Below are 27,622 nucleotides of genomic sequence, written 5' to 3'. Positions count from 1 at the left end.
CTGTACGAAGTGTAGAAAGGATGAAGCTCAAAGGGTGACTTGTTGCCATTTACTCATTCATGGTAGATGGGGCACTTGACTAGTTTGTTTTGGCACTTGTGTTTGCACTGGATCCATTCCTTCTGCTAACAATTTAGAGAGTATAATCTGGCAAGACAAGAACATGTATTTGGAGTTCTTGTTTTTTGACAGGTTTTGTCAGTTTTAAACAAGCTTTTTCTTGTGTTTAAGTTTTGTTCCTGCTTCTTACAGTACTTCCTATTACACACACAATACCAAGAATATAAATTGTTACTGGCATCATCCAGCACATCCTGCAGCAGCAAAAGATTTTCCATGGGGAAGCTGTTTCACTGTTTCCTTTTATTTAGCACAAAAAGAGACTTATAAAATAAATTTAAAAGGATATATAAAGTTTAAGTTAAAATAATGCATTTCCTTGTTGAAAGCTGGTTGTTATCTATTGTGAGGATTGAGAAATCCAAGGAAACAAGGAAATTTGGTTCAAAGAAAAGACTGGTGTGTACCTTTTGTTCTTGCTTAAACATGCATTAATTCTGTCAGATACATAGTCCCAGTTTAGCATAATGGAATGTGAAGCCTGGATTATCTCTGAAGCTCTTGTAGCCCACAGAGATTTACTTACTAGTGCACAGCTACTTCTTCATTGCCAGCTGAGAAAAATGGAACATTCAGCACCCATGGAAAACACAGAAGGGGAACAGTGTCTGTGGGGAAGGTAGGGCAGGATTAGGAAACTAAATAGCGATGTAGGACAATTACATGATTTCTTGTACTCTGTGTTGATGTTTTGGTAATTGAAAGGAATAAACTTCAGTTTGCTAATGTCGAAAGATAGAATTTGCAGACTTTTCAAGGAAGATTCACTTTTGTGTGAATTTTGCAGATAAAAATTACTAGCAGATTTAACTTTTCCAGGCATACCAGTACAAGTATGTTTGGAAGCTAATATACTTCAGCAAAGAATAAATTGAATTACTTTTATTGTCTAGCAGATGCAAAGCACAATTTAACAGTAATTGGATGATTATGGCAGAAAGAGGGAAGGTGAGGGAAAACCTCAGAAATGGAAACTCCAGTATGTGTAGCTCGAATTAGTTCCTTCATATTATTTCTCTTGGTTCTTATTATTCAGTAATATTTTAATCATGAAGGATGATTTAGGAATAAGCAAGAGTATTACAAAGTCGAGGAGCATTACTGTGCCACTGTATGCAGTTTGCTCAGGCCTACTTACTCTCTGAACGCTTGTCTCAGTCTTCCTGTGTAAAACTTTTGATTATAAACTGTGTCAACTTTGTCTTAGTTTGCATTTTCATTAAGCTATTCAGTAACATAGCATTTAGATTCTCTTATTCATATAGGATTTTTCAGTTTTTTAAAAGAATATGAAGAATATTTAAAAATTAAAAACTACTGGTTGGTGTTGATAATCTCTTTATATTACTCCTTTTTTTAACTTTTTGACTAGTTTTTCTGCATTGTACATGAAATTATTTTGTAGTGTAACTGCCAACATTACAGACAAAGTAGAGTGTTTTGGGGATTTTTGTTTGTTTTGTTTTTCCTGTAAGTAAAGCCAGCTGTAGTCTCTCCAGAAAAGAGTGAGTGAGTTTTTCCAGTTCTGTTCTGGGGCTCAAGACAAACTGTTTCCACACCCTCACAGTGTTTTCTTGCCTCTCACAGAAGTGGTGAGACTTGGCTGGGTTGTTTTCTTCTATCCACTTTCTTGTTTAGTCTCTGAGAGAGAGGGGTATTTGCATAAACATACAGGAATGAGAAAAGAAATGCCCACTTTTCTTTCTGACCTATACTTTTGAACCTGCTATGCACAAATGCCTCAGGCTTTTCAGTACAGAGATCACTGATGCCGAGAAGAATGGAAGTGCGTTGCCCCGAGCTGGGTGGCAGAGCAAATTTTGAAGGTTTGAGGATCACCTGTCACAGCAGAGGTCTCCTACTGCCTCAGTGAGGGCAGGAGTATCAGTTTGAGAGAATGAAGCTAAAACAAACCAAGGCCACTTTAATTCTGACCAGCATCCTATATGAATATTTAGTGTATTTTAAAAGTATTTGCATATTGTACTTATTGCAGTGTGTCTTAGTGTGTTGGTAGTTTCATTCTCATAGATTCTGTTCTTACATGAGAGGTGTTGTTTCAGTGTCCTCCGTTGTGGAGGAGGAGGAGAACATTTGGGCATTGCAAGAAGTGCCTAGAATCCTGAGTGTAGAGGAAAGAATCAAAGGAAAAAGGATCAGCATGGCAGTGGGTGGGGTGCTGAAGTTTGAAAGATGGTGTCTGGTCTTCAGTTGTGTGCCAGACCTTTTAATTTGTAGGTTTTTGTTAAAAGTAAGAATACTGGAGCCCAGATTATTTGGGGGTTTTGTGATAGCCAAAAAAAGTGTAGTACACTATGAAAAGCTAGAGTGCGATTGCTTAGAAAATTAAGAGAGAGGAAGCTGCCGCTTCTTGTTTATTCTACAGAACACTGTTGAAACAAGATTTTTGGGACTGCATCAAGATATATCAAGACATTGTTTATCAGTGTTTTTTCCCTGGGAATGAGCTGATGAGAATCTAATTTTGCCTGATGCTGTTGGCCAAAGTGCAACATTAGACTTGATCAAGGAAAATTATCTACTGAGTGATTATTGGACCTGTCAGAAAACAAAACAATAGCAAGGATGTCCTGTTAGATGTTCAGATATGTTGTGGTCTCGATGGGGGAAAGGAGTTGGTCTTCATCACATACCTCGGCATACCTCAGTTTTCAATGTGTTTTATTTATAGCAGTTTTATTTGGTGTCTTTTTTACATTACCATTCTATTTCTTTGGATTAGTAGTAGTTTGTAATATTTGCCTGAAGGATTGCAGAGAAATGTAGCTAGAAACCTACAGATCCAAAAAATATACAGTGTCAATAAAGAGGAAAGATGAAGAGTGGGAAGAAAAAAATATAACATGAAAATATAATGTTGGATCTTCACTATTTATTTATTTATTTACTCGTTGCATGCTTGGATTTTTGTAAAGACTGTGTTTCCAAAAGTGCAAGCTAAACTGAGAAAAATGGAAGAGGAGTGTGGAGGACACTAGAAGAGGGTGAGGAGGGAATGTATGAGAGATATGTGAGACTGGAAAGAGATAGAGGGAGGATGGAGAGAGAAGGTATCTGAGAGACTGCAAAGGGAGCGAGATAGAAAGTGGGCTCAGGAAGAGAACTGTCAGTCACTCTATGCTATTTACTTTCTTCTCTTTTGCCCTAACATTTAGAGAGACAGATCTTTCTCCTTCAGATCTCATCACTATGTGGTAGAGCCTTGCTGGTAGTAGTTTTTTCAGCTTCTTGGTTTTGATATGTGGTGCTAAAGCAAAGCTGCTTTCTCAACATTGGAAGAAGTCTCTGTGGATTCTTATATCACACTTCTTTTCAGATCTCTGCTACATGAACTTCAGAACCAGAAGAACTTTTAGGGGTTTTGCCATTCTGTTACTTTTGAATTTGGTAGTAAGTTAATAACTGCAGTATCAGCCATTTTATATGATACAAATGAACCTTCCTATTCAATGTTAATTATTAATTTTAAGAAATACTTTGCACTAGCATATGTGTATTACCTTTTTAATAATTATTCGCCCCATTTTGCATCTCTTTATGATACTCTAGTGACATCAGTTATAGCATGCTTGAAATGGAAACTGATGATCATTTATTTATCAGTATTTGCAGAAATAGTCTGGGATGAGGGCCAGATGAACTATAAATTCTCATATTGCCCCTGTTTAGCACAGTGTTTCTCAGTCAAAGATGAGTTTTCAGACTACCACTTTCTTAAAATATTTACAAACATTTAAGTCTATATCCTGTCCATCACTAGATTCCTTTTGAAGTGAGTAGGAGCCACCCATGTATGTCAAAGGCAGGATGTGGCCTTTTATGGAGTGAGGTTGCTGTAAAGGGACACACATCTTGGGGTTTGTTATGAAAGAACATCACATACCTAAGCATGTTTTGTGGTCCATCACAGCTTGGAATGAGTGTGTTTACTGGCTTCCAGTAACGTGTTTACTGGGAATTTTAATGCAATTCTAAATTTGATCTTAGAGTGGGTACATTTTTAAGGAGTTAATAGGAAATTTGCTATTTTTTCTAATGATCCAAGGCTCTCTAATACACCTTCCCCACCCCCCCAGGCATGTGGTGTTTGTAAATGAGCATGTCCCCAGGCTCAGCACAGTAATGTTGTAAGATTACCTTTGCTGAAGTCAGTTACCTGCAATGTGCTGAGGAGTTGTAGCCAAGGCAGTGAAAGCACTTGCCAATGAGCATTGAGGGAGTGTTCTGGAAAGTCTGACTTTGGTTTGTGTGTATGTTGCAGTCAGTTTAAAGTCAGTGGTTGGAGTGGTTGGAATGTCGTCTGAAACAGCTACTGCTGCTCCTGATGGAAGAGCTTTGGATAAATATGTGCATATACATAGTTTATTTACTATTTTATAACACTGAGCTAGGCTGCAGCCTCTTGTTACTGTTGTCTAGTAATGACATTTTATTGTTCACTAACTGTAACATTCAGTGCTTTACAGATTAATCTGGAGAAGGTACTTGAACTAAACCAGTAAGAATTTAAAGTAAGGTATTGATTTGAAACAAGACATGTCAATACAGGGAAAGACTCAAGAATAATAAATCAATTATTGCCTTTCTCAGCTGTCTCACAGTAATCAACAAGGTAGGGTTACTGACAGTCGTAATTTGTAGGCAAATTTTGCCTCAGCTGTGGAGTCTTTTTGGTGCAAATGCAGTGTAAATTTGCTTCATCCTTCTGTTTCATAAACGAAGGTGCCAAAAGCTGGGTTATGATGTGGACTAATGGACATAGCTTGTACACCTAGTGAGATGGCCTTAAGGAGCCAACTTGAGTTTGAAGTGGGTGGCCTCTCTTCTGTAGGAAAAGCAGGTTATTTGAGGAATATTCATTATCAATTAATTATGAGGAATATGAAAATTGTGATTTCTTTAAAGGAATAAGCTCTCATGAACTCTGATTAACAAAACAGTATTTCTCCCCACATCAACTGGTTTAATTCCTGAATGTGGTATTAGTTGTGGCATAAGTTTAAAACCTGAGAGCTAGCTAAACCAGTGTGGTGGTTTCGCTTGGCTAGCACTTGGCTAGCAGCCAAACACAGCTACTCGCCCACCCCCTGCCCCCTCACAGGAGGTGGGGGAGAGAATTGGAAGGGTAAGGGTAAGGAGAGTCCTAGGTTGAGATAAGAACAATTTAATAATTGAAATAAAATACAATTTAAAATAATATTGATATGAAAATAATATTGATAATTAAAATATGCAAATGAGTGATACACAGTGCAGTTGCTCACAACCCACTCTCCAAGCCCAGTCCATTCTTGGATAATGATCTGGAGGACCAACAATACCTAAACTGAAACTGCAATCCTGGAAGAGTGAGAGCACAAGCAAGAGCCAGAGAGAGAGTGAACCCTCACAAGAGAGGGACCCTCATTACTACACTGAACTTGACATTATATGATATGGAGTATCCCATTGTAATATTCAAATGCCAATCTAGCTTATTAATTTTAATATTATTTGCCCACCCTAGACCTTATACTTTTAGACTAGCAAAACATGAAGTCCTTTGACTTCCAGCAACAACTGAAAACATTGTTATGTTGTCAACATTCTTCTCATAACAAATCCCATACTGAAACCAAAACACAATGCTGTTCTAGCTACTAAAATGAAATGTAGCTCTGTCTCAGTTGAAAACCAGGACAACCAGTGAATTTGGATTTTAAAGGAGTTTTTAAGTTCAGGATGAAAAGTAAGGAAAGGGACAGATGATTCTGTCTTACTTGAAAGGGAAAGGAGCTCAGCTGAGGGAACTGCTTAGGAATCCAATCCTATAGAAAGCTGGTAGGTGCATTTGCAGCCTTGGTATGATAATATTTTTCAGAGAATTAGCTGACTTGAATAAGTTACTACTGAGTAATGTTGGTGCAGGAGAAAGAACTGAGCTGAAAGGTTTTAAATTATGTCCTTGTATGATAAGAAGCTTTACACATTTATCTTGTTGAAACGTTTCAGCTGCTGCAGATATTTTCTAGAGCCTGGCTCTCAGTTCTCTATCACTGAAAAACTTTTGTCCCTCATTCTGTGTAAATGAGTTGTATGCCTTGTGTAGCATCTCCTATGTAAATATATACCTTGAGTTTGATTTATTAAAAGTACAATAACATGAATTGTCTTACTGATATGAAAACATTATCCAAGGAGAGAATGATTAGATGACAGCTGGACAGCTAGAAGTAGCCTCATGTTTGCATGTCTGGGACCTCAGACATCCCGATACCAGCTGGAGGGACAACACAGCACAAGCACAAGCAATCTAGGAGATTTCTGCAGAGCATTGGTGACAACTTCCTGACCCAAGTGATAGTGGAACCAACAAAGATAAGTGCCCTACTGGACCTCATACTCACAAACAAGGAAGGACATGTTGGCGATGCAGAGGTGGAAGGCAGCCTTGCCTGCAGTGACCGTTGAGCGGAGTATCTTGAGTGGAGGGAGCAGGGCAAAAATCAAGATCACAACCCTGGACATCAGGAGAACAGACTTTGGCCTCTTCAGTGACTGCTTGAAAGAGTGACATGGGATAAGGTCCTGAAGGGAAGAGGGATACAAGAAAACTGGTTGATACTCAAGGATCTCCTCCTTCCAGCTCAAGAGCAGTCCAACCCAACAAGCAGGAAGTCAAGCAACAAGCTGGAAGGCCTGCATGGATGGACAAGATGCTTCTGGCAAAACTCAAATATAAAAAGAATGCACGTAGATGGTGGAAGCAGGGACAGGTAACTGGGGAGGTATATAAAGATGCTGTCTGAGAATACAGGGATGAGGTTAGGAAAGTCAAAGCCCAAGTGGAGTTGGGTCTAATGATGGATGTCAAAGACAGCAATAAGGGTTTTTCTAAGTACTTAAATAGCAAAAGGAAGATTAGGGAAAATGTGGACCCCTTGCTGAATGGGGCAGGGACCCTGGTGACAAAGGACATGGAAAAGGCTGAGGTACTGAATGCCTTCTTTGCTTCAGTCTTTACTAGTAAAGACATCAGAAAAGTCTTTAAAAAAATCTAAGACCCAGAGACCAGACAGAAAGTGTGGAGCAAGGAAGACATACCATTGGTGGAAGAGGATCAGATACATGAATAGTTAAGCAAACCACGCATACATAAGTCCATGGGCCCTGGTGGGGCACCCACGAGTACTGAGGGACCTGGCTAAGGCCATTGTGAGGCCACTCTCAATAATCTTTGATCAGTCAGGACAACTGGGAGAAGGGCCTGAGGACTGGAAGGAAGCAAATGTCACCCCCATCTTCAAGAAAGGCAAGGACCAAGAGAACTGCAGGACAGTCAGCCTCCCCTTAATCCCTGGGGAGGTGATGGAGCAGCTAATTCTGGACATTTGCACATTAAGGAAAAGAAGATCAACCAAGGTAAACTCATGCTCAACCAACCTAATAACCTTCTATGATGAAGTGACTTGCCTGGTAGATGAAGAGTGAGCAGTGGATGTTGTCTGTCTAGATTTCAGTGAGGTTTTTGACACTGTCTGCCATAAGTTCCTCACAGAGAAGCTGATAAAGTATGGACTGGATGAGCAGGCAGTGAGGTGGACTGAAAACTGACTGACTGTCAGGGTGAAAACTGTCAAGGTGACACCAAAACTAGGAGAAGTGGCTGATAAACCAGAAGGTCGTGTTCCTTCCATACCTCCAGGACTTCAACAGGCTGGAGAAATGGGCTGATGGGAACCTCATGCTGTTAAACAAAGGGAAGTGCAAAGTCCTGCACCTGGGGAGAAGCAACCCCAGGCACCACTTACTGTGGGCTGACTGGCTTGAAAGCAGCTTTGCAGAAAGAACTTGGGGGTCCAGGTGAACAGCAAGTTGAACACGAGCCAGCAATGCACCATTGCAGCAACAAGGGCTAACTGTACCCTGGCTGCGTTAGGAGGAGTGCTGCCAGCAGCTTCAGGGAGGTGAGCTTTCCCCTCCCCTCAGCACTGATGAGGCCACAGCTGGAGTGCTGAGTCCAGTTCTGGGCTCCCCAGTACAAGAGAGGAAGTAATCACAGAATCATTGAGTTCCTGAAAAGTTGTTTCCTGTTAAAAGCCTGCCCACCTGCTACTGTCAGCTTTATAGGATACACACACGCACACGTGCGAACATGCACACGGATGCCTTCATCGTTTGTGATCTCCTTTTCTATTTTTTTAATAAAGTTACTTTAATAATATGTTTAGTATTAATATTTTAAACAATAGCAGACACTTTTTCTGCAGGGGGCAGTAGCTTTTGTCTGTTTTTACAAAGCCTCATATCCCATGTGCAAAACCTTGGAGGATTTGCCCAGAGATTGTAGGTTTTGGTTCCAGAGCTGATTTTGCTCTGATGCTTTCCTTCAAGATGTTTGGAATGACTTAGAATAGTGGAGTGAAAACTAACTTTATCCTACACTTTTATAGCACAAAAGACCAGAATGAGCTATGAAACTTTTGCTTTATATAATTGTTCCTCACTAAAATTGTATGTATTTAAACTTTTTTTTGTTTTCTAAGAATCCTGTAATTTAATGGCTTTGCAGATACATTGACATTTCCACCTTTATACTTGCTAGCAGAAATAACATTGAATTAGTGAGTTATGTAGGTGTCAAATAAGTGGTGCCAATGCAGAAGCAGACATTCAGCTACATGTGTAGCACTAGCCCACATGTACTAACAAATAATTTTTTAAAAAAGTATATCGTTTTCTTCCTCTACAGAGCTTTTGATGGTGATTATTAAAATATGTTTGGAGCCTCTCTCTCTGCTAATTCAACTTTGGAAATTGCAAAACTCTTATTATTCTTAGTCAAATTCCCTGTCATCAGCAGGAGAAAAGCCGCCAGAATGTGCTTGTAGCATGTGGGATTTAAGAATGAATGAGAGCTGTTTCCCTGGTAACAGATGTGGAAAATTTTTCTGAGTCCTACACAATATGAATGGAGTATCTGAAATGGCTGCCGTGTTTTGGGGGGTTGTTTTTGTGGTTGGTCCCCACCTTCCTCTGACAAATTTGTTTCTTTATACTAAATGTATAATGGGAGAGGCGGGTTTTTTTGTATTGTTGGTTAGTAAAAAGTGACAGATAATACTTAAAAATATTGTCTGGCAAAGATACCAGGAATGCTCATTGGTAAATGGACAACAGAAGTGAAAACACATTTTATTTTTGAGTTACATTCCTATTGGAAAACAAGAACTAACTGTGTATGAATCGTAGAGATGAAATCTGCTTTGGCTTTTCCCTAGGTCATTAAAAATACTGTCTTGTCCCTGCTGCATGGTAGTGGAAATGGTTGTGGCTTTGTTTTCATGTAACTATGTGCATTACATTGTGAAGCCAGTTTCAGCATTTAATATGTTACCTCCATGAAAGTAGTTAACAGAATGGGCAGAGTAATCCTCCAAGACTGTTGAAGAACTCCAAGGGTTTTCCTTTCTGATAAACCTGAAAAATGTCCTTTCTCCTGCTTCAGGTCTCCTCCTTTAAATTAAAAGAATCTAATTCTGCCTCTGTTGTTTTAAAAACGTTTTTGGTGCTCTAACCTTATACATTTTCAGTAAGTCAAGTTTATTTACTTGAAAGCCATTTTTGTTATGTCCACATTTATGCACTAGCACCATTTAGTTCTGTATCAAACTGTTAATCCTACAGTTACAGAGATGTTTCCTTCTGTCAGTTGGACAAGCCTAACAATTGCAATACAAAATGTTGCAGATCCTGTTCAAATATAGTTTAGTTTTTAATGCAAGCACTAAATCTCCTAATTTAATTACTAAATGTTGGTATCTTTATTCTCATAATTATTTCTGCCCATATTTTTCTCTAAACAGAGGCAGGAATGTGGCCTGTCATAGAGGCTTGAGAGGAGAGGCTTGAGGCTACTGAGTTTTGCAGAGCTGATAGGTCAGCTATAGCTATAAACGTGATTCTGTCAGGGAGCCTTTTCCAATGGCTACTAATAACTGGAGAAGAGGTTTAATACTGGATTCTGGTCTAAAGATGACAATGAACCTTACTTTTATGACCCCGTACCTTACCTTTTTGTTCTACTTGTGGCGTATTGACTTCATCATGTTTATCAAGCTTGACAACAGGGACATTTGGGAAGGTAATATGAGCTTCTCTGGCTTCTGCTGGGACCAGGGGGCTTGCTCATGCAGACGTCAAGTGACTTGGCCCTTACCAGCACCACAGCTCTTGAGTGAGACACAGCTGCCTGAACAAGGGTGAAACCTGTTGTCGTGCAGCAACAGATGAAATGTATTTGCTTACTAGCTGACCTATGTCTATTCAGGTATGGCAAGTGGAAGTAAGTGCATGGGCAGGTCTATACTGTAGATCAAGGTATCGTTGCCATCTGAGGGCTGATAATGGTGAAGAACAACCCAGATCTCAGTCATTTGAACTGCTCAAGTGTGGATCCAGGATTTACAGTAGGCTTTGTCTCATCTACCAAAGCCTCTGTTCTGTTGTTCTTAATAGTGGTAGGATTAGTAAAACTAGTTAGTTAGCTTTGCCCTGTCCAAAGCCCTCTAGTTTTGTTGTGTCTGTATTCATAGTCTGCTCATTGATGTAATTAAGTTGCACACACAAAGTCCTTAGGAGAATGAAAGCGTAGAGTTGTGTTGTTGGGGGTACTGTCTTTTTGTTTGTTTGTTTGATTGTTTTTAATAACTTGCTTCCTCTATAAAGAATTCAGATCTTAGACTTGGAAAATAAAGCTGACAGGCAAAGAAGGAGTTAAGGACAAAAGAGACAATGGCCAAAACAGATAAAATGTTTTATTCTTTGAATTAACTCAAAATTCCAAAATTTCTTTTCATTGAGAAAGTGGATTTGGATAGGTAAGACTTAGCCATGTGGCAGTCAGTAGCTGGAAGCAGAGGAAAAAATATGAATACTAAAAATGACTGGAAGGAGGATGAATATGTGACATTAACTAATGTATTTGTATCTCATCTTTTAAGAATATTCTGTCTCTTGACCTAGTCAGTAGAATATGTCTTCTGTGTTTTGTCAGTAATGATCATTTCCTGAAGATAAATGCACTAAATGCATTCTGGCAAGTGCTTTACCACAAATGTCCCTGAGGAATAAAATACACTTTGCCTGGGTTTTTTGAGTTTGGGGTTTTTTTTGGTTTAGTTTGGTTTTTTTTTACACAAACAACCTTTTAAAACTTGCTTGTAATAACAGAATTCCAACGCCTTGGAGGTATAGAACCACATTTTAAAGCCCCCCATTCTCTAATGCTTCTAGAATGGATGACATTAAAATGAGATTATATGCCTCCAAGGTATATAATATACCTCAAAGGTATATAATACCTCAATATTTTATTGTTCTATTGTCTACCCTTTCTTTACTACCTGCTTTTAGTTACCCTATTACCATTTTTATTATTCCTAATGTAAAAACTGTATTCCACTTTCTTAGGGAACACCACCTGAAGTCTTAAAACACAATTTCCAATTTATGTGTCTCTATTTATTTTCCAACTGTTTTAATTTAAAAGATAATCCAAATCTGATTGTATATGCAGTTGCATCCTGAAATGCAGTTATCTTTAGCTTCATATCTCACAAGTATGCATCTTGGCATGACTACTCCATATTCAAACTCTTTTTGAAAGTCCAGCCACTTTTTAACATCCTTTAAAATGATGCTTTGTCAAGATGTGCTTCAAAAGTCTTGTTTCATTTTAAGCTAATGAGACCTGAAGATTTTTTAGCTAGCTTGTGGGAGTGGAGAAACAAGGAACATATATTGTTGGATTTGCAAAGAGACCCTGTATTCTGTGTTTATGACAAGATGCACAGCAAGGCAAGTAAGGGGTTGCTAGAAGGAAGAATACAGAAGGAAGATTGTGCACTCTCGTTAAAGTCAGGGTAGGGAGCACAAAGCTTTTAATCAACTTGTGTTCAGGATTATCAGAGGTCAAGGGGTAAAGCAGGATGGCTCTGTTTATTAACAGTGTATTTAATAACACTTTATAAATCACTTGAATAGGCAATTTTTGTTTACTGTAGGTTGATACAGATTAGATCAAATCAGATAATAATAAAACATTAATCTTAAATTTCTTTAAAAATTAAATTGTATACATGCAGGGAACTCTGTCTTGGTTTACAGATGATGATCTCTTCAAACCTGGCTCCATCTGCCTTTGGTGTTTGTGGGGCTTGGAAAAAAGCATTTTCTTTAAAAGCTGAAATTAGATTTTTTTAAACTTAATTTCACAGCATTGTTACATATCCCTAATAGTGACATTAACAGCTGCACAATGGTTTGGGTTTTTTTTAACTCAAACATTAGTAGAAGGCACTGCTGTAATGTGATAGGACTGTTTGTTCTGAGTTATATAAAAATTTAGGCCAGCAATTCAACTTGGATTAATCACACTGCTTTCCTCCCAAATATGAGAGTTACACTGGCAGTGAAATAAGTTGGTGTTGGGGTTTAGTTTTGTTTTGTTTTGTTTTTGAACTGAATTGCATTAGAATTGTATTTATGTTGACTTCTTAAAGCTGTCATGCCAGGACTGCCTTTCTGATGGCTGTGGTATATAATGTAACATCAGCATTCCTCCAGGAATTTGTTTTGCATGTATTCAGCATATCTCAGTGCTCCATCTCTCTCAAGAAAACCAATACAATACCAAAAATTAAAGAAATCCTGAACATTTGTTGAAAGAACCACTATATTAATCTTTTTTTTTACAGACAAAAATATTAGATATTTCTTATTGCTTGATTAAAAAGTTGCTTCATTCTTCTTCTGATGAGTGCTGTTATCTGGAGAGGTCCTGTTACCTGGAGAGTTGCTAGCAATGTCCTAGAGAAGAACTGTTGAAACAACATGGCTTTGAATAAGGGACAGCTACAGCTCTGAAAGGAAGTCCACAATGGATTATGAAAAATAGGAAAGAAGGTCATAGAGTAAGAACTGATGATAGTAATAAATGTTTCAGAAAAATGGCTATGGTATATGAGTAATATATAACTTATTACACTTTCCTAGGTTACCTGGGTTTTACTTGCTATTACTGTTAATGGTTGGAGATCTGTCATTGCATGGTCTTTCATTAAAGTGATGCTATGGTCTGCTGCGGTACTGAGAATACAGTATGATGAGATGGGTGCTCAGAGTATTTTTCTGCTTTGTTATATCTGAAGATGTAATGTTCAGAGGAATTTTTTCCTCTTTGCACTGATACATTTTTGACACCCAATGGTACTAAGTATAAAATCAGCAGTAAATTCTTAGTGGAGAAGTGAAGCAAATCCTATAGCTCAACTACAATGGAGTTCATTGTTAAACTCTGAAAAATTAAAGTGAAGGTTTTAAGAAGAAAGTATAACAGGTATTTTTGGTCCTGAACCATTTTTCAGTTGGGGAAGAACAAGAAAAAGCTATCTATGACCCTCTCATATAAAAGATCTGTGGAACAGCAATGAATTTGTTCAGTCACATCACACGGACGCTGAATACTGGAAATATAAATAAATTGAAAGATATGGTGGGAGAGAGGTTGAGCAATTAAAAGAGAAAATTTTCTGCTCAGTAAAGTTTGTAAGCATGACTGAAAATTGCAGAAGAATATCACAAGTATAGGCAGTGAAATGGCATGTAAAGTTAATTGTAGACCAATATAAAGTAATGCAGATAGATAACAACTATACAACACAGGCACTGCCTCACTTTTTTATTACTTACAGTACAGATAACACAATGATGCCACTTCATAAATCTAAGTTTTGGCAGCACCTTAATATTTGAAGTTTTGGTGTGCTAGGTATATCTCAGAGGTAGACAGAACTGAGAAGGCTTCAACGAGGGTCAAAGGGATGACCAAGCAACAATGGAGTATCTTCCACCTGAGAACTGAACTGACTTGGTTAGGACTCTTCAACCTTGAAAAAGTATGGCTGAAGGTGAATATGTGTGGTGGGTTGACCTTGGCTGACCTCCAGGTACCTGCTCTATCACTCCCCTCTTTTCAACAGGACAGAGGAGAAAGTATGATGAAAAAATTAATGGGTCAAGATAAGGACAGGGAGATCACTTACCCATTACCATCATGGGCAAATGAGACTTGGCTTAGGGAAATTAATTAATTTATTGCCAATTAATAACAGAAATAAGAACAAATCTTTAAACACCTTCCCTCTACCCCTTCCTTCTTCCCAGGCTGAGCTTCACTCCTGACTTTTCTACTTCCTCCCCTTGAGCAGCACAGGGGCACAGGGTTTGGGGTTGTGGTCAGATCATAACACTTTATCTCTGTTGCTCCTCCCTACTCACAGTCTTCCCTTGCTTCAGCCTGGGATCCCTCTCACAGAATAGTCCTTTGCAAACTTCTCCAACAGCAGTCCTTTCCATGGGCTGCAGTTCAAAAACTGCTCCAGCATGGGTCCCTTCCATGGTGTGCAAGTCCTTCAGGAAGAGACTGCTCAAGCATGGGTCCCTTTCTTGGTGTGCAAGTCCTTCAGGAACAGACTGCTCCAGCGTGGGTCCCCCACAGGCCACAGGTCTCGCTGGGAGCCTGAATCTGCATGGGCTCTCCATGAGCTGAAGCTTCCCTCAGGGCATATGTACCTGCTCCGACATGGGGTCCTCCATGTGCTGCAGTGTGGATATCTGCTCCACTGTGGCCCTCCATGAGCTGCAGGATGACAACCTGCTCAGCCATTATTTTCTCCATGGGCTACAGGGGAATCTCTGCTCTGAAGTACAGAAGAAATATGCCTGGAGCGCCTCATCCTCTCCTCCTTCACTGACCTTGGTGTCTGCAGGGCTGTTTCTCTCACATTTTCTCATTCCTTTCTCACACAGCTGTTGCACAGCTTTTCTTACCCTTTCTTAAATATGTTATCACAGAGGCAATACCAACATTGCTGATGGGCTCAGCTTTGGCCAGCGGCAGATGTCCCTCTTGGAGCTGGTGAAACTGGCTCTGTCTTATGTGGGGGAAGCTTCTGGCATCTTCTCACAGAAGCCACCTCTGCAGCTCTCCTGCTTACCAAAACCTTGCCATGCAATCCCAATATAATATGATAGAGGTGTGTAAGATCAAGAGTGTGTGGAGAGACAGGCGGGTAGATTTATTGAATACAAGAAACAGAAATTAAGCTGGTGGATCCAGGCTCAGAACAAATGACGTGTCATGGGTGATAAAGCTCTGAAACTCCTTACTAAAATGTGTTGAGGGTGAAAAAAGTTTCTGTGGCTTTAAGAAGAGACCTGACCAAGTACTTGAGAGATACAGTAGGGCTACCAAATAGGTAGCACTCAGCTAATGAACTTCTAAGTCCTAACTTTTAAGAGGCAGGGAGGGTTTTGTGAATGAAGCGTCATATATTGTGGCCCTTCTTTTTACTCTTCTCTTGTTGTAAGGCTAGTAGGAAACAACAGAGGAACAAGGCTTACATCTTGAAAAATGTTAGGAAATACATTATTATGTCCTATAAATGGGCTTAAAGCAGTATGCACATGCAAAATGTTATATGCATGATGTAAGTTCATATATGCCTTTTAATATCTGTTTGTTAGGGTTTTTAAAAATAGAATAAAATAATTCCCAAAGTAGCTGACAGTAATGAATGCATTTTTCATTATTTTAGTTAACATGTTTTCAATCAGTATTTATATGAGAATCAGTAGAAAAGTGAAACTAAGTAATGTGGCCTAATGATAAAATTATTCCCCAAGTTCAGGCTGAGTGCAGGCTTTATTTGTAAACTGTAAATGATGCATAAACTTTGTGCAAAGTTCTCAGTGTTGAGGAATTTGATCCTTACACGTACAAAATTTCTTTCTTTTGTACTCACATACCTTGCTTGTTTTGTAATCTGACTTCTACCTACAGGATGCTGAGATTAAACATTGCAGGATGTATTATGAAAAGATACATATTTATCTTTTACCACCCTCTTCCCCCACAAACCCAGCAATGCAAATATTTTGACTAAAACAATAAAGATTATGGAGAATGGAAAATTCAGAAATGGTACTATAGCTAATGATGACACTTATGCATGCTCAGAGGTGTAACTCCTTGTATGTGTATTTACAAATATTCTCAATTGCCAATATTTGCAAATATAAATACTTTTTGTCTCTCTCCTCTTTCCCAGGCACAGGAGAAAGTGGCAAGAGTACATTCATTAAACAAATGAGGATTATTCATGGAACAGGTTACTCAGAAGAAGACAGGAAAGGCTTCACAAAACTGGTTTTCCAAAACATATTTACTGCCATGCAAGCCATGATTAGAGCCATGGATACTCTCAAGATACAGTACACATCCAAAGAGAATGAGGTAAGCCAGTAGAAAGAAAATTCTAGTTTCAGCCCATGAAATTTCAGTTTCTGTACAAATTATTTGAGTCATAATCTTCCACAGGCAGAACCTTAAAAATTCATATGTCTTGTGGGGAGTTTGGTGCCCCAGTGTCCTATTCTACAGAACACGGAGTTCATAGTGGAAAGAGGGGCAGGGTGAGTGGGGATGCAATGCAGCTGGCTAGGACGGGAGAATTTTCAAAGTTGCAAGCTGGTAATAAGTACCAAAAAAAAAAAAAAAATTTTTTTTTGGAATCTCAGTTGTAGAGTTAGATTGTGCATGACAAGAATATGCAAACAGAGACTGCCTGGTTTGTCAATAGAGCTGCATGCAGAACAAGGAATTTTGGGTCTATTGAGGAAAACATCAGATCTGCTTGATGCTAGTATGCTTTGAAACATACCACTTAGAGCCCTTTTATGGATTTGGTAACATCCTTTATGTATTCTAAATAATTTGAATATGTAGAATGTCTTCTCCAACTGTTTTTTAGTTTTGACGTATGTTATATAAACATTTTTTTGTTTCAGTGCTTATGATGATAGAACTACACAAAAAATATGCTTCAGTTAAATCAGTTGTATCCTTTGCATCTATTTGTTGCATCAGTTGCTAAAGTATCGTGAGGAATATGTAAGCAAATTATTGGGTGATATTTATTTAAATTAAGAAAGAATTTCCAGTTGGCTGAATTTTAGTGTAAGATAGGGAAGACTGTGAAGAAAGTATCAAGGCAGGAATAATTTGTGGGTTTATTAGCTGAAGTACTGTACAATGAAAATACAGTTGATAGCCAATTGCATATGAACAATACAAAAAACAAAATTATGATCAGATTCTTTATTATTGAATTGGGTTTGTGCTATTTATTCTCCTTGGGGTTATAGAGAAGAGGGATAGAAAATGTTGTTTAAAATAAAGGACAGGAAATTAAAATTCTTCTATTTTTTGTGACAAAAGAACAGATGGTGTCAGCAAAAACAAATTTTGGACTTCAGAGAGCTGAGGTATTAAGATAATTCCTTTTTCCATAAGAAAAATATTCTGGAGGTTAATAAGTTGTTTGTAAAGTGCCTTTAGATCCTTAAGAAGGTGGCAGTTACAGAAACAGCAGTGTGAATATGAATATACTAAATCCTAATTCAGATGTATATATTCTGAAGAAAACTTATTATAACCAGAATCTATTTGAAGCAGTACATTTGCACTGCCTCTTACTGAGTTTTAGGGGATTTTTTTCTGCCTTTTCTTCCTATTAAGAACAAAATATGAAGACTTAATAAACAGCAAAGTTTTTCTTATTCTGGTCTCTGAGAACTGAGCTGGCTATGTTCCCATAACACCCTATTCTGGCTAAATTATGTACTTGATGATAGCTGTGCTGCCCAGATTCAGAGGATTATAATGCTATTTTACAGTTGTTGGAGAGATGCAGAATTTGATCTTGTTCTTCTTTAATAAAGGTAAAAAAGTGCTAAGTGATAAGAACACAATTTGGCAAATTCAGCTTCCATGGCATTTAGAAAGCAAAGTCAGTTTTGCTTACACGTAGAGAAAATAACCGCATGTAACTCCAGACACTTTTTAGGAGAAAACTGCATTTTAGTCTTTCATTTAGGTGATGAATATAATGCAAATTACTATAAATCTTGTAATTGCCTTTCATTAAAGGTTCTTGAGCCTATAGTGAAAAACAATTAACAACAGTGATAAACAGAGGAATTGTGATTCTGCTGTCATAATTGCACTGCAAAGGTGTGTCTAGTGACGGTACAGAAGTTGTCCAGCTTACTCCTCCACATTTCAGTATGTTCATCCACTCCATGGCATGCCTTGTTTTCCCTGAAAAAAATGTTTCCCTCTGACCAATTTATTTGTTTTTGTTTGTTTGTTTTGTATTCAGTTTGTGCTTTGACCAGGTCAGGTTTTCTCCTCTGTGGGCCCTGGAATTCTCTGGCTGATTAATATCTTCATTTAATGTTTTTGTAACAGAGAGCAGATGGTTCTGCGCTGAGTGTCTCTTTTTAGCCTAGAAAAGAGAAGACTTATAAGTATCTAAAGGGTAGCTGTCAAGAGGATGGGGACAGACTCTTTTCAGTGGTGGCCAGTGATAGGACAAGGGGCAGTGGGCACAAGCTGGAACACAGGAGGATCCACTTAAACATGAGAAAAAACTTCTTTACTCTGAGGGTGACAGAGCACTGGAACAGGCTGCCCAGGGAGGTCATGGAGTCTCCATCTTTGGAGATGTTCAAAACCTGCCTAGGTGCGGTCCTGTGCAACTTGCTCTGAGTGAACCTGCTTTGGCAGGGGGGTTGGACTAGATGACCTGCAGAAGTCCATTCCAACCCCTACCATTCTGTGATTCTGTGATTCCCTGTAAGTGTGATGTGTGTGAAAATCTGTAACTCATATATGGACAGAATGTCCAAAAAGGCCTCTAAATCTTCTTAATGTTTGTAAATAAAAGCAAGTTTTATAGAAGGTGTTTAAAGAGGTTTCTTATCGCTGTTGTCAACTGCAAGTATTTAAGTAAATGGTCTGACTTCCTATAGATGCTGCATTGAAATAGGAAGGGATTTTTGTTTTGTATTGGTTTGAAGTTGCTTGGATGAAGTACTTACCTATGTAGTCATGCTTGACCTTTAAGTTTAACTGAGCAGGCAATTTTTATCCTAATTTCAGGTGCTGTGTTCTTTGGGATACTTTGTCTCATCCTCAATTTGAAGTTGGAAGGTATCATAGCATGTTTTGAGTATATTTAAAGCATAAATTCCGTAGATGTTTAAGAACCTAATAATTCAAGGAATTATTTTAGTCTTAACTAAAGTCCACAGTTTTGCAATGGGTTGTTTAATTATTTTTTTCCTTCTTTTTTTCCTGTTTTAACCGCTGTATAAAATTTGCTACTTGAGGTGAACTAGTTGGGGAATGGGGTGGAAAAAGTAATATTTATTACCTATATGTCACTTTTTTCAGTGTCATAGGATGGAAATTGTTAAATTGAGTGTTGTAGCCAGTGTAAGTAGCCAGTTACAGTACAATGGGATTTACAGTCTCTGGGGATAGTCTTTTTGTGTGAGGGCTTGAGTCAACTACTTTTATAAACGCTTCTTTTTTCCATATGGTAATGGAGACCTGTCAAAAAGCAAGATGAAAGTTAATGGCAACCTGTCTCTTGGCTTCTTTGAGAAATTGTGATTGAGTTAATGTAAATATTAAGATAATAAATGAAAGAAGGAATGTACACGTGAGACACAGAGAAATAAAAAAATCAGCTCATAGCTGAGAAGTACTGAAAGCTCTTTTTCACTGTCTAAATTTTTTTAAAGCCAAAGTGTAGGAAAAGGAAATTTCAAACAGGAGGAAGAAATCAGGTGATGTTGGAGGTAAGGAAAGTGCAGCATTCCACTTTTGAGTATACGTCAGTCTTAAAAGATTTAAAAATATTTCTTGGTTGCTTGACTGTGCTGGCCAGTCACATCTTGCTGGATTATGTTAGTTTTTGCTGTATTACAAATGTGCAGAAGAAACAAGTTGTTTAAGCCTATCTGAACTAGAGATGCAAAGCAGATTTTAAAATACTAGTTCACCACTTTTCCTTCATCTTCCAAACTAACATGTATCCTGTATCACAGGAAGATCACTCTCTTTTCCTTCTCCACTTCAGGCAATGTTAGAAATTTCAACTTACTTGCATTTGAAAAAAAAAAACCAAACCCAAAAACTATGCACTTAGACCACTGGGAAGACCTTTTTATATAGCTGTTCAGGATGGGGATAATAGAATAGGAATTCAGTCCTGTTGTTGCGGGTTGATTTGTTTTTTTAAAATACATCGGTATGCTGACAGTGCATGTGTTTGCAATTAACAACAGATCTTTGTAGCAGCATGAACAATTACCTTTTTTCCTAAGGAGAAAAAACAAATACTGTGTAAAAATGCATTTCAGAAAGGAGTCATCACATTGCATCTCCAAAACATTTATTGCTTCTGAAAGTAGTGATCTAGTGTCCTTCTGTCTTACAAAGTTGTCCCAGTATGAATGAGTGTCAGCAAAACTAGTATTTTTTTCTGAACAGAAGTACTACAATGACAAATTAATTTTATGGGACATAATTAACTTACGTGAGAAAAGGGGAATGCAAAAAGATAAGTAGAGTAAGATGAGATTTAGAATTACTGAAGGAAGCTATAGAGCTGAGACAAATGGAAAGCACAGTGAAGAGTAATTATTGATTTAATTGCATGTTTGCATTTGAAGATGTGGAGAATTACATGATGCAGTTCTTTCTTTTCATTTTTTTAAACCTTAACAGAGAAGCCATCACTTATAGCAGGTACTTTATTCTAAGAGTAATCTGATGGTATTAACATTACTTCATTCTTTTAAAAGTACTTTTTTATTGCAATCAAATTTAACTTTAAAGATGCAGTACTTTGGTAACTGTTTTTAATTGTGCTAGCATTAATGCTGTTGATAAAGGGCTAGAATCTGTAGACAGTATAGATGTATTTATAGCAGTTTATTTTGTAGAGATACTAATTAAAAACATTCAAAAACATATTGCATCCTTCTTCATAACAAACATGTTTAATTATGGGCCAATGCACGAAGTCTGGGTCTAGGCACTCCTAAGCAGTTTCAATTTGATTTTCCAAGGAAATTAGACTTAAGTGACCAGGCTAATTGTATCTGTTTTTACACCTTCTGTTTGATTTCAGTTGAATTCCACAAAGATGTCAAAGTTAAAAAGCTGAAACTCAGCTTCAAAGAGTTTAGTGCTGCTAGGTGGTTAATGACAGTGAAAGGAGAAAGCTTCTCCAAGTAACCCAATTGATGTAAAAGTAAGGAATCAACAGAAGAGAGACTCCTTTCAAAGTACCTGTGGGAGAAACTGGCATTCACTGTCACAAAATGTGATTTAGCTGCCCATGCATAAGCATGTAGCATCACACGCTTAGATACTTGGGCACACAACATCAGACCTCCTGCTTCCTCCCTGGAAGGGCATAGGTTTTTCTTGTTATTTTTTGGTTTGTAAGTTATTTTTTGAGTGAGAGCATGGCCTTATTCTAGAGCAAGGCGATTAAGTATCCGCTTTGGAGGGTTAAAGTTGTATGCTGCTTTACATGAGCAAATATAAAACATGGTAATACTGAATTAACTGCTGTCCACATGGAAGTCAGGAAGGAAATTTTCCACTTCTTAGATGGCAAGCTTCCCTGCCACATGTGGAATGTACATGTGCTCAGTTGGGTCTCTGTGCATGTTTGTGGACGTTGGAATATGTAAGACTTGTTGAGGCTGTGTGGGGAGTTTTTGTTTGCTTGATTTGTGTTGGGTTTGTTTTGTTTTTTTATGATCACATGCATCATAAGGCCTTATTGTATTTAAAAAATTCCAGACCCCTAATACTACTGCCTTGAAAGGTGGAGTTCTTATTCTAGTATGTCATAGTAAAAGTGTGTGCCTGTAAACAATAATGTTACTTGCTAATTATTATTAAGAGACCTCTGGGAGTGCTGCACAGACCTGTAAATACATGGACTATGTCTTCCTTTTACTTTAAAAATTCTCAGTTTCTCTACCATGCCATCATACTGAGGCATGAGGGTGAATTCTGGAATCGATTTCATTTAGAATCATAGAATGAATCATAGAATGGTTTGGATTGGAAGGGACCTTAAAGATCATCTAGTTCCAACTCCCCTGCCATCAGCAGGGACACCTTCCACTAGATCAGGTTGCTCAAAGCCTCATCCAGCCTGGCCTTAAACACTTCCAGGGAGGGGGCATCCACAGCTTCTCTGGGCAACCTGTTCCAGTGTCTGACCACCCTCACAGTGAAAAACTTCTTCCTAATATCTAATCTAAACCTGCCCTCTTTCATCTTAAAGCCATTTCCCCTTGTCTTGTCTTACTTATCACTGCCAATACTAGATAGGTTGTTTATGTCATTGCTTACATTGCTCAATTGAATTTAAATAAATGTGACTGGCTAGATTTAGAGTTGTTTTTTGTTTCTTTCTCTTCGTCTTTGGTAAATTCTGAATCATGGACTGCTGTTAGACTTCCTTCCTAAATAGTTTCTAGACAGACGCGTAAGATGCAAAAGTAATATTGACACGCTTTTGGTTTTTTCCTTAGCATGCAGGGTCCAACTATCCACTTCCCTGTTTTCTAGTGAAATTGCTGTATTCATTTGTTATTCAAAATAATTGGCTGTTGGTTAGTAATCTTCAGGTGTTTTTTTACTTTTTAAAGTCTCAGAGCTACCAGAAATCTAAACAGTTTTCCTTCTAACTTATTCACAAATTCATTTAGAGTTTTGTGTTGTCTTTAGTTTTGTGTGTTCTTTAGTTCAATATGGAAGAGATTTTTGATTTGTTTTGTGTTTTGGGGTTTTTTCCTTTCTGTCAGTAAAAGCTTACGTTCAAGTTCTATGTATTTTCTTTTTGCTTTTGTTTTTTTGCACTAGGGGACATGGTTTAACTTACAAGAAACAGAGCTAACCTTTCCAGTTCTGCAGAAGAGCAGAAAGGAGGAAAAATGTGTGTCTTAAAAAGAATATACATTTAAGGTTTTTGGCAGAGAATTGAAGGATAGGAGAAAGACTCTGTATGTCTGGGATTTTTAAGGAAGTTTGAGCTCAACTGACTTATTTGAGTCTCTAAACTGAGTTGCATTTTTGATAGCGGTGATTTTTAATTACTTAGGTCTCCTGATCTTTGAGGTAGGTTCATAATTCCTTCTTTTGAGGGAACATTCTTCTCTTAAAATACTAGCAAGTGCCCCCATACTTTAAATTCCGTTGTTTTCAAGAAATGTAAATACTGGTGGATACTGGGTTCGTGGTGAGAAAAGTTAAAAGTTTGTCCAGGGGTACACCAGTAGATATACCAAAATCAGGTACTTCTCAGAGTTTATACTTTGTTAGACTTTTTCCAGAAAATGTCATAGAACCATAGAATCATAGGATGGTATGGGTTGGAAGGGACCTTAAAGATCATCTAGTTCCAACCTCCCTGCCATCAGCAGGGACACCTTCCACTACACCAGGTTGCTCAAAGCCTCATCCAACCTGGCCTGGAACACTTTCAGGGAGGGGTCATCCACAACTTCCCTGGGCAACCTGTTCCATGTCTCACTACCTGTGGTGGACTGGCTTTACCCTTTTAGTTTGCAGCCAAACCCAGCCTGCTCTATCACCCTTCCCATCCCCTCTCCAGGAAGTAGGGGAGAGAACTGGAAGGCCATGTCAGTGTATTAACCTGGGCTGACCGGAAGATGGGGGGATTCTCTTGGGGATCGCTCGGGCTCTCGCTCTTCCAATGTTTTTGTTTTGGGACTGTTTCTGCTTCAGAATCGCTGGCTGGGACAGGCCGGGCATCATTCAGCGGGTGGTGAGCAATTTAGCAGTGGGTGCATCACTCATTTGTATATTCTGTTATCACTGTTGTTATTATAATTTTATTTTCATTAGTAAATAATTTTTATCTCAACCCAGGAGTCTCCTTTCCCTTTTCTTTCCAATTCTCTACCCTACTTCCTGGAGGAGGGGAGAGTGATAGAGCACGCTTTGTTTTGCTGAAAAGCAAAAGGGTGGAACCACCACAACTCAGCACTGGTGAGGCTGCATCTCAAGCACTGTGTTCAGTTTTGGGCCCCTCCCTACAAGAAAGTTGAGGTGCTGGAGCAGGTCCAAAGAAGGGCAACAAACCTGGTGAAGGGCATGGAGAACAAGTCCTGCGGGGAGTGGCTGAGGGAGCTGGGATTGTTTAGCCTTGGGAAAAGGAGGCTGAGGGGAGACCTTTTCGCTCTCTACAGCTCCCTGAAAGGAGGGTGTAGTAAGGTGGGGGTTGGGGTCTCAAATTGTGCCAGGGGAGGTTTAGAATAGATATTAGGAAAAACATCTTCACCGGAAGGGTAGTCAAGCATTGGAACAGGCTGCCCATGGAGCTGGTGGAGTCATCTTCCCTGGTGGTATTTAAAAGATGGGTAGATGAAGTGCTTAGGGACATGGTTTAGAGGTGGAATCGGTAGTGTTAGGTTTGTGGTTGGACTCAGTGATCTTAAAGGTGTTTTCCAACCACTATGATACTGTGATTCTGTGCTCTAAAATGTTCTAACTTTATAGTTACTATTTCTATGCAGCATTTATCATAACACACAAAAGTACACAAGCACACAGCATGTAAGTAGCCAGGCTTGATTTTAGTGTGTTATGAATGACTGAGTGGAAGCCCTTCAGCCAGCAGTGAGTTCATTGTGCCTAAGTCTCTTACTTTACAATGTTATAAATCTCACTGGCATAAATAATGTATGTAGATAAGAAGTAATCTGATAATGAAAAGGAAGGACAGTGGTGATGGGAAGGATAATTAATGATGTAGAGCTCATAAGTGAAGACTTGCGACTTAGTTTTCTACTTTGAAGTGAAAGATTGCATATAAAGGTGAATAATAGAAGGATATATACACGTGGTTAAGATATTTTGGCTTTTCAGACCAGACTTTAATGTTCTGCAGACCAAATATCCTTTCTGTTCCCCATAACTCCTTCCTTCATAACAACTGAATAATTCCATTGCCACCTTTGTGGCTATGAAAGCATTATATATTGGCAACTGAAACTAAGGGAAGCTTAGTAAACAAGTCTGCTAATGGTGCTGAAGATGGAGCAGAGTCCAGTTATTCTCTGTGTTGTGGGTTAGAGACATAAAATGTGGCAAAACTTTTCTATAGAGGCTGAAACAAGGTCACTGTACAAATGCTGCTGTGACTAAATTTTCTCATCTGGCTTCTCTGTCAGAACTTGCTGCTGCTGCATCAGATTCAGGATGGAAGCATACACCTCTGGCTCCATCACCCGAGTTCGATCTGGCAAGTTCATGTCTGTAGTTGTCACAACAAAATTAGCCAGAGTTCCTCTCTCAGAACCTTTGGTCAGCAGAATAAGGAAAAGATGGCTCTCATTCATAAAGTAACAATAAATTGTCATTTTAAAATGTTTGATTTGTCAAAAGTGTTAAGAAAATAATATTTAAAACAGCACCAAAGTCTGCATTTTTTTAATTTGACATGAGGAGCCGGAGGCTGAATCAGTCTTGAGAGGAGAATATTTGAAAATGTGTGTCACAGCTGGAGGCTTTTGATATCTCTACACAACTGGCTTTATAAAAGACATGTTCTCTGTGTATGACTGTTTTTGCTGACGACTTTTTCCAGTTCATGAAGTTTTCTTTTGCAGTCATTTTTGCATACTTCACTTTTTATTAAGAAAGAAATGAGTGACTGCATAGAGTTGAAAATTCTTAATTCTTAGAACAAAGACGTACAATTTTGTGAAAATATTTACTGTAATATGGGACTAAGCCCTTGCAGTGGAAAATATGAGGATTTTTTTTAAAGTGGAAAGTTTAATCGGTATTTTTGTAAAGGAAAATTGGCAAGTTTCTATGTTACTGCAATTAAATCTCTTAATGAAGAAGAACACAAATAAATTAATGGTAGATGAAAAGACCAATTAGTAGCAACTCAGCCAAAATCACTTAAATCAGCATCTACTGTCATTCTGAAAATGAAAAAGCCACTTCAGAAAGAGAAGTGGCTAGAAAACTCCGCTAGGCCTGCTCTTTCCTTAGTGCTAAAGCCTGTGACACATTTTGTGGATTTATGATCTGCTAACAAAATTATTCTTTGGAATGAATTTACCACAATTAAGTGGTTTTTGTGTTAGTCTATTTCCTAGCAAACACCATGGTGCCATTTTTTTACTTTTTTTTTTTTTTTAGCTTACGTGTACTGAAATGTGATGCATATAGTTCTTTTCATGAGTTTAACTTGTACTCTTTTAAACAGAAAACTAAGTGTAAGTGTCCAAGGAAACTGAAAAGACAGCATAAGTAATAGTATGGATTGTTCAGTTGAATACAGTGTAATGAATTGATTGTATGAACAGATGACTCATAGCCAACACTTCCAAAAGGATGCCTAAGAACTGCATGCATTGCCAGAACTCTCCTGAGAGAGAAGCTCCAGTAACATGAGCCAGTGATGACGTTGTAAATGGAAGACTACAGATAAGCATTCTGTTAAGCATTCACAGTACTTAGTTGTCCATATCGTTGCAGTGAAAACACTCTGACTATCTTGCAAGTTTTCTGTCCCATGTGCTAGATAGCAGCTACACTGGCAGAATTTCACATAAAACTTGCATTTGCACACCAGTGTCTGAGGTATTTCAGCACTTCAGTTATGTATTTAAACCATGTGCACTACCAGAAACTAAAGCTGGTCTCTGGGGAGAAGTTGGATGGGATGGGCAGCTGTTGGCTAATGGAATAAGAGAGAATAGTCAGAAAAAGAAAAATGTTTCTTAACTCCAGCTGAACCCCAGAGATGTCTTTCAACCTCAACCATTCTGTGACTCTGAACCATACAGGGATGGTGATGGATGGGCCAGGGAGAGGGCATGGCCCTTGAAGCAGTGTGGGAGGTGGTAGTCTGGAAGATAGGTAGTGAAAAAGATGTCCAGAAGGGATCTACAGCTTTAGTGAGTTTTGTCAGTAGATACCTGACAGGTCCTTTTGGTATTTGCAGACCTGACCTCCATAGCTGTGAGCCACAAAATCAAAATCATGCATCCTGTGTTAATTAAGTTTATGGCAAACCCAGGAATATCTAGCTTTGCATTTGTTCATCTTAAAGAGACTTGTCAAGAGATTTACCAAAATACTAGGCTTTTCTCCTTGCTTTTTAATTTGTTTGTTTTGCTTCTACTTAAAGGGACTTCTGTTGTCAAGCAGAAGCAAGAATGTAATTATACAGGGCTACACACACTGGGGGTGTCACAAAAGAAAAGTAGTGAAAGGTAAAAACCTATTTCTGTTTTACTAGTAGAAAAATATAGTTATTAGTAGAAAGACTAGACTCCCAAGACTTTGTTATTTCCTCTTTTCCCCCAAGTCAAGAAAAGTAGAAAAACTAAGGGATTTTTCAAGGATAAACCCTGTGAGCACAGGGAATCACAGAATCATAGAATGGTTTGGATTGGAAGGGACCTCAAAGATCATCTAGTTCCAATCCCCCCGCCTTCAGCAGGGACACCCTCCACT

The 27,622-nt window shown here is 38.4% G+C and overlaps 1 protein-coding gene across 1 annotated transcript in view; it reads left to right on the top strand.

Annotated features, from left to right (window-relative positions):
* The first annotated feature begins 10,155 nt into the window (after positions 1-10,155).
* LOC104531283 (guanine nucleotide-binding protein subunit alpha-14) overlaps positions 10,156-27,622 on the top strand; it is a 54,452-nt gene continuing 36,985 nt past the window's right edge. The window contains exons 1-2 of the mRNA XM_010176129.2: positions 10,156-10,264; positions 16,293-16,477. Of these exons, the coding sequence (XP_010174431.2) occupies positions 10,156-10,264; positions 16,293-16,477 (294 nt within the window). The remainder of the gene's footprint in view (positions 10,265-16,292; positions 16,478-27,622) is intronic.

This window comes from Antrostomus carolinensis, unplaced genomic scaffold (assembly GCF_000700745.2).
Source record: "Antrostomus carolinensis isolate BGI_N321 unplaced genomic scaffold, ASM70074v2 scaffold549, whole genome shotgun sequence".
NCBI classification, from domain to species: domain Eukaryota; kingdom Metazoa; phylum Chordata; class Aves; order Caprimulgiformes; family Caprimulgidae; genus Antrostomus; species Antrostomus carolinensis.
The sequence above is the reverse complement of the archived record's forward strand: the minus strand, read 5'-3'. Positions and strand labels throughout refer to the sequence as shown.